We start from the raw sequence: 12918 nt of genomic DNA on the forward strand, positions 1-12918 counted from the left end.
TACCCTTTTCAAAATATTTTTTTTGTAAACAAAACTATCCCTATGAAAAAAATGGGTTCACTCGTAAGAGTATGAATTCTTATATGTGGATATTTTTATACTTTTAAAATTTAACATTTTTTAAATAAATTAATAAGATAAAATGGGAAAGTAAAATAGTAAAATGTTCAAAGTCGAGGAAAAAATTACAAAATTAAAAGGCTCACGTTAAGGGCACCCATTTATTTAGCATGGGCATCCATTTTAATAGGGGCACCCACATTTTATTTCCTTATTTAGTTTAGTAGGGGCACTCACTATCAGACGAGCACCCACCATTTTCAATGATTTTTTCTCTTCTTCATCTTCTTTACCTCTTTCACCTATATAGTTTGAAACTCTTAAAAACAGAGGAGAAAAGTCATGAAATCAGAATCCATCGATATTATATCAGGACCTTGTCGACATAAATTAGAACTTTTTTTTTTGTCTATGTTTATAGGCTCCTATGTCGACAAGATCCTGTTGACATTAGATTAGAATCATTTTTGTTTGTTTACCCTTAAGGCATGGTGGACAAAGATCCTATCAACATTGGCCAATTTTTTTTTTATATATGAAAGACTTGAAACTCATTTATCCATTTGTCCAACTGAGATTTTGATGCCACATCAACTCCAAGATTTTATAGAATTGGGAATATAACCTCAAAGGTTGAGGATAATTTGGGTGAACAGTCAAGTATATCTTGACTTGTCTCCATCGTTGTTACAAACAAAAAATGTTATAAAGAGAAAATGAGGAAGTGGTGAAGTTTCTGGCTGGAAAATGATGATTTTTGGTGGAAATTATTGAAGTTTGACCTCCCGACGGGGAAGAGGAGTACCGGATTCCATTGCAAGTGGAGGAAGACAAGAGAGAAGAGAGTAGAATGGATAAATAGTGAGTGCCAACATCTGATCCCCACTTAAGCAAACATTTTGGTACTTTTGAAAAACGTATCCCCCAAGCTAAAATGTTGGGCACCCTTAACATGAGCCAAAATGAAATATGTATTATTATTCAGATATAATTTATTTCATGTAGTAAATAAAAATTATAAAATTTTATCTTAAATATAATATAATTTTTTTTTCTAAACTTTACGAACAGATCAGGATTAAATTGTCAATTCAAGGAAATATGGATTAATTGTGATTTAAAAAAAAAAAAAACACAAAATTTTGTCACAGTGAGGGACATGTGTGTTTATTACAAAAATTAGGATTTATGTTTGAATAATTTTTTATAATTATTTTAAAATTCTATTTAAAAATTGTTATATATAAATTAATTTTACATCATATTTATGTTATAATAATATTTTATGATTTAAAATATTAAGGAAGGGAATTTTGAAAATGTTGATATGGATAAATGGAATGGCTAAGAAAAATAAAATTATATATAAAAAAAAAAAACACACACACACACACACATTAAAAAAATATGTATTAGTAAATCCAATTGTCGAAAAGTTAATAATAGATTTAAATAATTTGAGCGTGTTCAAGAAAGGATGATTACAATCTCAATTAAAAAATATTCAAATTGGTAGTACTAAAAGAGTTAGAGAAAAACTCAAAAGAATGTGGACGAAGATAATGAATAGATATATTAACTTACTTTAAGTAACAAAAAACTTTAGATAAAGTAGAATACCAGATTAATTCAACCGACCCCAAATTTGTGAAAAAGACTTTGATGATGATATTTATGTCAAAATGACAAAAACATACATTATGTGAAAAGTGAAAATTTTGACAAGAAAATTCGATGGACCAAAACCCACAAATTTTAGAAATTGAATTTTGATGGCCTATGACTATTGAAATTTTTTATGTTCTCCAATTTGATGCCTTGGTCTGTCGAATTTTAAGAAATTCAACAGTCTAGAACCATCAAATATATGTTATTTTCACGTTGTGATAAATAATGATATTGAATTAAGGGTATGGCCATTAATGTTTATCTTCACCATGTGATCTACCTAATAGTAGGTTGGGTTCATTATGGTCAGCATGTGCCCCATTCATCCCATTTGTCTATTTCTTCAAAATGGAGAGACATGGAATCATCATAGGCAAATGGTTAGGTGACTAATCCATCCTAGGGGTATTTAATCCACTTTTTTACCTTCTATTAGTTCAAACGGTTGCATTCAATCCAAGACCCACCTGCCCCATTCTTGGTTTCAAGATTTGTTTTATTATCAACATTTTTGTCCAAAAGGAAAAACTGAATTTTTGGCATCCCAATTGAGTTTCAGAAACCCTATTCTGACAAAAAGATTTGAGAAGAAAGAAGAAAGCATTTTGAAGACATGTACAAAACTAGGATTTTTTTTCAAATCGTTGTTTTGCATTTTGATGAAAATCGATCAATGATTGTTCTTTTGGTTTGAAATCATCCAAACAAGTCGTTATTTCAAGGTTTAAGTGATCTTTCCATGTATTTTAGTAAATAAAAAAACTCGAAAAACGAAAATGAGTAGATTTTAACAACTTCAAGTTAACCACCTTTTACTATCGAGTTCGACATTTTTTAGAAATTGTTAAATTCAACACTAAAAAATGTTGATCTAAACAATAAAAAAGTGTGAACAATAAAAATGTTGACCTTGATAATAAATAAAAAGAGGTCAGCTCGACGATAATGAGAAACCATTAAGAAATAATAATAAAAGTTTACTAAATGGACTATCAAGCTACCTCCCAAAACTTAGGGACTATATAGAAATAAATCCCTTTGCCACTTTTTCTTTAAGGGTATGTTTGATTGCATGGAAAGTGACTTTCCATGAAATTTGAAATCCATGAAAAAATAGTGGTGGAAAATAGGTAGGATTGGAAAATCAAATTCTATTGTTTGATTATACTTGGATAAAATCATGAAAAAATTATATGGGGAAAAAGAAGAAAAAGAAGGAGAGGAGGAAGAGAAAAAAAAATGAGAGGAGGGGAAGAGGAAGAGGAAAAAGAAAATGAGGAGGAAGAGGGAGGGGGGAGGATGTCGTGGTGGTAACAGTGACGACGGTGGCGGCAGAAGTAAGTGAGGAAGAAGATGATGAGGAAGATGAGGGGAGAGCGTGGTGGTGGCGGAGGAGATGAGGGATGGGAAGAGAGAGAGAGTGGTTGGAGATAGCGATGACGGTGACGGTGACGAAGATGGTGACGACGACGAGGTTATTGTGATGGTGGTGATAGGGGAAAAAAAATATAAGTGTGGAAGAATTGGGGATGGAAAATTTGGGTAGATTTCATTTTCCCACCCATATGAGTGGGAAAGTGAAATCCATGTTTTGATGGATTTTTTGGTTGAAGTGGAAAATGAATTTCCATTTCCATGTGCAATCAAACACTTGAAAATGTCATTTTCCACGGAAATTGATTGTCCACCTATTTTTCATGTGCAATCAAACATACCCTAAGTAAATTTTCCTATTTAAAATGTGTTAGACACCACTATGTAGGTTCAAAACCCACCTTCATCTACTAATCATTAATCAGCAACCTACTTGTTTTTTTATGGGTAAGTTGACTTGAATCCATGACCTCTAAGTTGTTTTGCAATATGTCAAATCAGTTGAGCTATGGGTGTTGAGCCTTAATCATTCACCTACTAATCATTAATCAGCAACCTGCTTGTTTTTTTTTATGGGTAAGTTGACTTGAACCCACGACCTCTAAGTTATTTTGCAATATGTCAAATCAGTTGAGCTGTGGGTCTTGAGCCCTAATCATGCACTAACCTGCTTGCTAATTAAAAAAAATACTATGATAAAAACAATTAAAGTAGGTGAAGCATCTCTATATTTTTTTATGACTAATGTCACAAGCAATGCTTCTTCCTTTAATTAACTTTCTTGATGTCTCACAACTTTGCATCACCTTTAAGAGGTCTACAAATTATGAGGTGGGGCTCACCAACATAGTGTGTTGCTCATTTCATTCTTAAACCCCAAGTAGCACTTAAACAAACTTATTACAAAACCACAATAAACATTTAATTAGAGAAGTTTTCTCAAAACTCAATAAGAGAATATTACAATCTTTATTATCTATGTATATGTATATGTATTTTTAACACACATGTATACATGCTAATCATGCCATCATCTGGTGGAATTCATGGAAATCGAGCATCCCATTGTCATCAAGATCAAAAACCCTTATCATGGCCACACACTCTTCATAAGATTTTGTGTCGCCAAGGCGATTCAACATTCGTTGCAAGCTCTTGGGTGTTATGCATCCCGATCCCTTCTCGACCTCAAACATCTCAAAGGCCCTTCTTAGATCCTCGTCCCCATTGTCTCGTTCCATCAATTGCATAAAATCTTGAAAATCAATCAATCCATCGGCATCCATGTCAAGATCATTAATCACACTCTGAGCCTCATCATGCGACATGTACTCGCCTATCGACGCGAAGTAGGCTCTAAGTTCTAAACTAGATATCTTTCCATCACCATCACTATCGAAGTAGCGAAAAACGTCTTGAAGCTCGTCTTCTCTTTCACTAGCTTTTGCTTTCGTTGTAAGAGGGGATATGGGTGGGCTTAGTGTTTCAGATTTTCGACGAGGAGGACGAGGGAGGCTTAACTTGATGTTCTTGCTGGAGAACCATTTGGATGTCTTAGAAATGTTAAGATTTGCCATTAGAGAATGAAAGACAATGTAACAAGTGTAGGATACAAGTATTTGAAGGGATGAGAATGGTTGAGAATAAATTCAAAGAAACTTGCAAACAAGTTGCGTATCAGATGGAGAACATTATGAGAATTCTGTACCGGACGGAAGTTGCATGGAAACTTCACAAAGACTGACTTTTGTGTAAGGTACCCTATATTATTGAAGCCCTTTGGACTAACATGGTTATTAATCTGAGTTCACTTCGAGGGTTTTACAAAAATAAGGGTAATTTAGACATACCCCTCTGGGCTTTGATAAATATTTGGGATACCTCACTGAATTTTCCAACTGACAGTATACCCCCTTGATCATGGCCTTTTGTAGGAGATAACATATAATGATTGACATACCCTTATCTTCAATCTCTTGTTTCTCGAGAATCAGTTGTCTTCTATTTTGAGTTTTTGTAATGAGATCACTAGTTATTCTTCATACAATTTGATTATTTTATCCATTTGTGTAATCGTGTTAATCTAACTTACTCACGTGGCATACTCAATTGACACCCATGATGTGATAGGCTCGAGAATCGTAGATCTACCCTCCTTGAAATACAAAATTATATTTTTTTATGGGGAACCATTGTTCTGTATCCCGAGGTGAGCAGATCTACCATAAATGCCTTCACCAAATAAATCTAGGGTAGTGTATGATGGATTTTAAGAGATTGAAGATAAGGGTGTTTTGGTCATTTAATTTTTCTCTCCCAAAATTCTTCAGGGGTATGTCATCAGTTTGAAAGGACAGGGGCGATCTCGAATATTCCCCAAAACCTGGTGGTAAGTCTAAATTACCCAAGAAAGAATCTTGGACCAGGTGAGACTAGAGGTTGAAGGATTGGGACAGTTGAGGATTATTTGACTGGCAAGAATAAAAGAGTAGTGTTTTATGGAGGCTTAGGTTGTCATTTACGTAACCTCTGCGAGAATGCGAGATGGGCATTAATCAGACCAAATTGGGGGTTGGCTTAGCTTAGCTGGACCAATCGCATATACTTTTCACTCTTACCTAAATACAATGTTTAGAACATAAATAATACTATTTATTATTCATATAAATACCATAATTATTTATATTATTTTTTATAATTGAAATATTATTATTGACTCAGTGAGTCTCCAGCCCACTAAACTCGACCTTGGACATTAGAGCTGGATGAGGTTTCAAATCTTGGTTTGACATCTCTTCTTGTTTAGGGGCGAGACGGACAAGTCATCTTGTCTCGGATGAGATAGATCATTTAACTCAATTTACAATTAAATGTAAAGAATTATAATTTTTTATAAAATAATATTTAAATTATAAAAAAAAATATTTTAATCAAATAATACAAAATCCTGGTTGATCCGATTTAGTGATTCAGCTAAGATTTTCAAAATATTATCTAAGTCGTCTCGTTTGCCTCATTAGATGGTGTGAAGCCCAAGGCACAATGTAAATCCATCCATCATATTAGTGAATGATAACGAGATGACCCGGGCAAGTCATCTTGATCTCGAACAAGATTTGAAACCATTTATTAACCTACAACTATTATTTTAGAAAAGAGTGATCTTTGTGTCCCTCTCATTAGTATCTTCGAAGCTATTTCAATATGCGTTTTTTTTTTATTTGTGTGTGTGTGCGTGCATAATTTTTAGGTAAAATTTTCTTTCTCCATTCTTCTCATGACTTCACCATCCCGCACTGCACTAATATTATTTTAAAAATAAGAATTCTGTTGACACACCAATTATTTACTTACAACACACCAATCTTTTAAAAAATATACACATATAAATTCTGTGTGTTACAATTAAAAAATTAAAAATGAATGTTTCACATAAATTTTCCAACTATGTTTTAACTGTAAGAGTGTCCCCCTCACCACACCCAACAAATAAAAAAGAAAAATCATCCTTGTGCTTTATGAACTTTAATCAGGTAGTCAATATTCAGATGGACCACCACATGTTCTAACGTGCTCCTTGGCTTGCAAAGAATGTATTTATTAGGTGAAACAAATACTACATTATTCGATTATCAACATCCATTGATTAATTAAACACATCAACCATGCTCTATACAATTATAGATTAACTCTTTTAATATATATAGGGAATATCCCCATTTTGATATTGAATTTTTTCTTTTTCTTTTTTCAATAAGGGTAACTATTGTACTTGATTTAATTTGTTTCACAACTACAATTGGTACCCTTTTCAAAAAACAAAATAATTAAATATCAAAACAGGGATATATACCCTATATGATTCAATACCAAACAATGGATAATCCCTACAATGGGTGCTCTTTAGCAGATGGTTTTCGCTCCTTCTTTTATTCTCTCATAAAAGACCATGGTCAAGGTGTATGTAATCATTTTAAAAACAGATGGGTGTCTCAAATGTTCACTAGAAATTGGAGGGGTGTGTCTAGATTACTCAAAAAAAAAAAAAGAAGAATTTCAACTATTAGTCTATTTTAATGAGCTCATCCATGGAGCCTTGAACTTGTCTTTGAACCATAGCTAACAAGTTGTCTCCATTTTTTCAAACAATGGCCTGGGACTCAACGGTGCTGCCTTATTTTGGTTATTTTGTGTTGGTTAAGATAATTTACAAGGTTGAGGAGCCAATGGGCATTTTTTGAAATAAGATTGAACAAGTTGCAGGTCACCAATTTGCGCTCCACTTAAAAATTTTACTTGCACTCCACAAGAAAGATTGCACTGCATTCTTTTTTTTTCTTCATACAACCAAAATTTTATAAATTCTAGGTTCCACTTTCAAAGCTTCATGATCTCCAGGTAGGGTAAGAATCTACAGGAACTCTTGCAAATGATAGGTTTGGTGTAAAATTTGCACAAACTCCTACTAATGATGGGTTCTTTACCTCAGTATCAGTGTTGTGTAAAATTCTTGTGGGGTGCAACTTTTTTTTTTTTTTAGTTTGGAGTGCAATTGGTACTAGATGATGTGCACCTAGTCAGTCCCTTATAAAATTCCTGTTATTTTTTTATTCCATGAGTCGATTATTGGGTTTTGAGTTGCAACCCACTGCTTCATGGTTGGGAAAGTTCTGCAAAGCCCAAGATATTACACTGCTATTATTTTAAAGGAAAATGTTGAAGTAACATTAAAATTGACATTGATTCTCACATTGCTGACGTGGATTTATGTACGAAACCATATATGCTTTTCATCGAGATACGAGTGCAAAACATCTATGGATATGTGTCACCTCAACATCAGCAATGTGAGAATCGATGTCAATTTTAATGTTACTCCAGCACAACTGTATTTTAAAAAACAGAGGAAGCAATATATATATATATATATATATGGGAAATGTTCAGCACCAAACATTTTGGCAAAACATAGGTTAGAAGTTTTGGAATTGGCTGATTTTTGGTGAGAATGATCTCTACGGTGAGGAGATTATCATCACCAAAAATCAGCCCATTCCAAAACTTCTAACCCCATCAAAAATGGTTTACAAAAAATGGACGGTCCACGATTTTTCAACTTGTAAACATAGGGCTAGAAGTTTTGGAATGGGCTGATTTTTGGTGAGGATGATCTCCTCACCGTAGAGATCATTTTCACCAAAAATCAGCCAATTCCAAAACTTCTAACCCATGTAGGACAAAAATGGTGGGCTAAAATGTTGGCCAAAATGTTTGGTGTTGAACGGGACCCATATATATATGTGTAGTGTTCAATGGTTAACTTTTTGGCAAAACATTTTTCAAAACATGAGTTAGAAGTTTTGGAATGGGCTGATTTTTGGTGAGGATGATCTCTACGGTGAGGAGATCATCCTCACCAAAAATCAGCCCATTCCAAAACTTCTAACTCATGTTTTAAAAAATGTTTTGCCAAAAAGTTAGCCATTGAACGGGACCTATATATATATATATATATATATATGGGTCCCGTTCACCACCCTACGCTTTATCAAACGTGTTTTGTCTTACATGGGTTAGAAGTTTTGGAATAGGCTGATTTTTTGTGGGGATGATCTCTATAGTAAGAAAATCATCTTCACCAAAAATCAGCCTATTCCAAAACTTCTAACCCCATAAAAAATGGACGGTCCACGATTTTTCAACTTGTCCTACATGGGTTAGAAGTTTTGGAATGGGCTGATTTTTGGTGAGGATGATCTCTACGATTAGAAGATCCTCCTCACCAAAAATCAGCCTATTCCGAAATTTCTAACCCCATATTTACAAGTTGAAAAATCGTGGACCATCCAATTTTTGTAAATCATTTTTTATGGGGTTAGAAGTTTTGGAATGGGCTGATTTTTTGTGAGGATGATCTCCTGACTCATGTAGGACAAAACATGTTTGGTAAAGTATAGGGTAAAGTGTAGGGTGGTGAACGGGACCCATATATATAGGAAAATGCTGAAGTAACATTGAATACATCGATTCTCACATTGCTGACATGGATGTATGTACACTTTCCATTCGAGATACGAGTGAAAAGCATCTATGGTTAATGGTGTGTCTCCACATCAGCAATGTAAGAATCAGTGTACATTTCAATGTTACTCCAGCATGACTCATATACAACCCTTTGATAATCCTACACAGCTCATGTTTTCATGATCCTTCACTGTTACTAATTTTACTTAATTTTTGTATTAAAACTTCTGCTTTGAAACTTGAATTCAATCCCTAGATCCTTCTATGCAACCTTCATAATGTTCTTCTATACATTATAAAGTTTTATGTTTGGGTTTTCTTCTCTCACTTTGGAATAAATTAGACATCTGTATCATTCTTGTGCTTTTCACAGTTGTTGCAGGATCTTGTGGCCTCCCCCATCTCTATGTGCCCACCTTAGGTTGTTGAGGTTCAGATGGACCACCCCATGTTCTGATGCGTTCCTCAGCTTGCACACCCTGTAGTAGATAAATTGACCAAATTAATTCACATTATATTCTTATTTACATCAACCATACTATATGAAATTACAGATTCTACATTGAGAAAACTTGTCCTAATAGACATGTATAGGAGTGGGCATGTTATCAAATTAACATACAATGACCTTAAACATAAAACATTTGTTGAGAAGTGATAGTGAAATTGGGATTCTATGCTAAAAAATGTACATGTGTTTTTAAACCCTTAGATTTAAAAGAATAATGCCCACTATTTTAATTTTAATTACAATAGCACCATTTACAAATACACGTATTATAATACCTAATGGTATTATTTATAATACAATGGCAATTTTTTTAAAGATTAGTACAATAAGTATATTTTAATATATATATAGTTTCTCTGTCTTGTGCTTTGTGTTCTTTTGATGTAAGAATTTTGAAGAGTTTATTAGAGATGTCTTTTTTAAAGACTTTAGTTTGTTGTTGGTGTTGTTTTCTTGCTTGTTCTGTCTGTTGGTCATGTCAACCACTTAAAAAAATTTACTTATTAAAAAAAAAAAAATTGTTAGTTTCATAGTTCATAAATATTTTCAAAATGTATGTAGATATGTAAATTCTACAATTTCATTTTTTTCATAGTAATGGAAAACAAGAGAAACAAACAAGAACACAATGGCCCAGAAATTTAATATTGTTGTGCGAAAGAAAGCGTAACAAGAGCAAACGATAAAAATAAAAAAAACAATCTCTATTCTAAAATTCTAAAATCAATCCTTAAACTTTGCTTACCTCTTTATCCCAGTTAGTTCTGTACATGATAACTAACAAAACAACTGTTTGCAATAGGTACCCCACTAACATCCCTGACCAAATGCCCTGTATGTCATTAGAGAAACAAATGAGAAATCTTCTTTAAAGATTTTTATGATTATAATTAGAAACTTTAATTTGGTTTGGTGCCTTACCTGAACACCAAGATCAAACTTGTAACCAAGCAAGGCACCGACGGGTAGCCCGAAAAGATAGTAGCATCCAACATTTACAAATGCAACTAAGGATTGCCAACCTGCACCAACTGCCACCCCTGCAAATTCAAGAAATTTTTTCTTACTCGAAACTTTGTGTTTGAGATGACAAGTAACATAGGCCTCTAGTGTTTGTTTTAATTTCTTCTAAATTTGAGTCTGTATTAGACGAGAGAGGTACCATGTAGAACGGGTTGGATGCTATTGAGGAGAATTGTAGCTGCTAGAAAATACCCGAGCTTTGACGTCTCCCTCATGACTATAGGTTTTCCCGTAAACATTTTCGGGAAATGAGTCTTGGTGGCTAGAATAACAGCTGTAAAAATAATCCCAAATACTGCCGATGTCGTAACAACCATCACTACTGAGAACTTAGCAGCTTTTGGGTGTCCAGCTCCAAGTTCATTCGAGACCCTCACACTGTTATACAATCAAGAATATGTAAACAAAACGAAAGAATACGTTAACGTACGTAATTGTGTTAGAGCCAACTTTCAACCCATTTTATATTATCGAGAGAGAGAGAGAACCTGACGGCTGCATTGAAACCCAAAGCAATCATCAATGTCCATAGTTGCAAGTTCATACTGGAAGATTCAGAAAAAAAAAAAGGAGACAAATTAATACTTTGTTTAGCGAGATAAAAAAAACATAAAAATGGAAAACTAACCAGATTGAAATAGCATCTATTGCAATTTCAGGATTCTTTAGGTAGCCTACAAGAAGGATCATTGCTGTGTAATACCATAGCTCCAAACTGTCATCAAATCAAAGCATTTGCTTACTTAAGCAACGAGACGATATGACACATTCGGTTCTTTGTTTTTCTTGGATTCAATTACTTACCATAGCATTAAGGCTGAGGCAAGTGAGAGCTTCACAAAGGCAGACAAAGATTTGAATGCCAATAACGAAAAGCCACTCCATGCATCGGGAAAGCACCCCGAGACCACATACACTATCTGAGACAGAATCACTAGCCACCACGAAATGTTCCCAGCTATTGCCGCCCCAGCCAGACCGTGCCCAAGCTTTGTCACGAGTACCCAATTCAACAAAATATGAAAGAATAATGCAACCATAGAAATTATGGTCATGACCCAAACTCTGCTTTGAGATTGGAAAAACTTTTGTATGGGGAAGTTTAGGGCGTAAGCAAACAATTGCGGGATCACCCATATTGAGTACTTCCCGACAAGGTCTGATATGTCGTTGCTCTGTTGAAGGAGCTTTAGTAATGGTGAAGCAAAGACATAAATTGGTGTTAGAAGCAACGCTGTGACGCCTGTTATGATCCATGATCTTTGTAAATAGATTCCAAGCATGTTGAATTGTCCAGCACCGACCGCTTGACCGCAAAGTGTCTCGAGAGCACTCCCCATCCCTAGCTACTATGCAGGAATAAATTGAAGTTTCAATCAATTTAGTGGGCTATTGAGGTGAAAACTCCACTCAAGTTTATTGATCTAGATATATAGACAACTTGGATTCAATTTACATAATGTGTCAAAGCATGAACATTCAAATGGTGCCTAACCATTATCTGTCCCTGAACCATATAGAGTATTTAAATTTAAACATTAGGAGTGATTTAGATCAATTATGATCCTTACACTAGATTTACTTTCTATATCTTTGTTGATATAATCTCTATAAATACCATGTCAAGACTTATGTAATAATCATCCAAGAATTTCAATAAAGTTTAATATTGGAAACAAGCAACAAAAGAAGAGTTTTAGAATCAAAGAAGATTGAATACTACACAAAGCCTTGGGATGACTAACCATGACCCCATAAACAAAGCCTTCAATGACATTTTGAACAATAGAGACCGCGGCAAGCTCAACATCTCCTAAATGCCCGACAAACGCAACAGTTACAAACCCAATAGAGAATTGAGTGACTGAAGTGAGTATAGCTGGCCCTGCTATGTGCCACATCTGTTTTGATTCATTCAAGCTTTTCTTAGCTAACTTCCCTTCACACAAAAGCTCAAACATACTTCTTTTTGTTTCAAACTTCTTTTCTGTCATTGAAGAAACTTATCTCTTCTGCTTTCAAGTTCTAGTCTCTCTTACACCTTATATGATCACCACCTTAGTACACTACCTACTGCCTTGTAATATATTTGAAGAATCTTATGGACCAATGAGAAAACCAAGTCAAAGAAAACTAAATTGAGAACCCAAAGTTGATTTTCATCTCCTAAATGAAGAAGAGAGAAATATATGAGAACATCAACTGCAAAAGCTACTATAATTTTCAAAAGAGTATTGTTTTCTACATTAATTAGTAGT

General features: G+C 34.2%; 2 protein-coding genes across 2 annotated transcripts; both read right to left on the bottom strand.

Moving 5' to 3' along the window:
* Positions 1-3983: 3983 nt before the first annotated feature.
* Positions 3984-4834, bottom strand: CML41 (calmodulin-like 41). The gene has a single exon (XM_086439147.1). It carries the CDS (start codon positions 4677-4679, stop codon positions 4125-4127), a length of 555 nt encoding a protein of 184 aa, XP_086295273.1. The 5' UTR covers positions 4680-4834; the 3' UTR covers positions 3984-4124.
* Positions 4835-9530: 4696 nt separating this feature from the next.
* LOC147403546 (protein DETOXIFICATION 33-like) lies at positions 9531-12654 on the bottom strand. The gene is made up of 8 exons (XM_086437569.1): positions 12406-12654; positions 11465-12006; positions 11289-11375; positions 11149-11205; positions 10800-11038; positions 10559-10677; positions 10383-10469; positions 9531-9605 (listed from the first exon to the last, which is right to left on the bottom strand). The coding sequence occupies exons 1-8, from the start codon at positions 12652-12654 to the stop codon at positions 9531-9533; spliced, it is 1455 nt and encodes a 484-aa protein (XP_086293695.1).
* Positions 12655-12918: the final 264 nt, after the last annotated feature.

The sequence above is a fragment of the Akebia trifoliata genome, chromosome 4 (assembly GCF_017979445.1).
Source record: "Akebia trifoliata isolate Shusen 1 chromosome 4, ASM1797944v1, whole genome shotgun sequence".
In the NCBI taxonomy this organism is placed as follows: Eukaryota; Viridiplantae; Streptophyta; class Magnoliopsida; order Ranunculales; family Lardizabalaceae; genus Akebia; species Akebia trifoliata.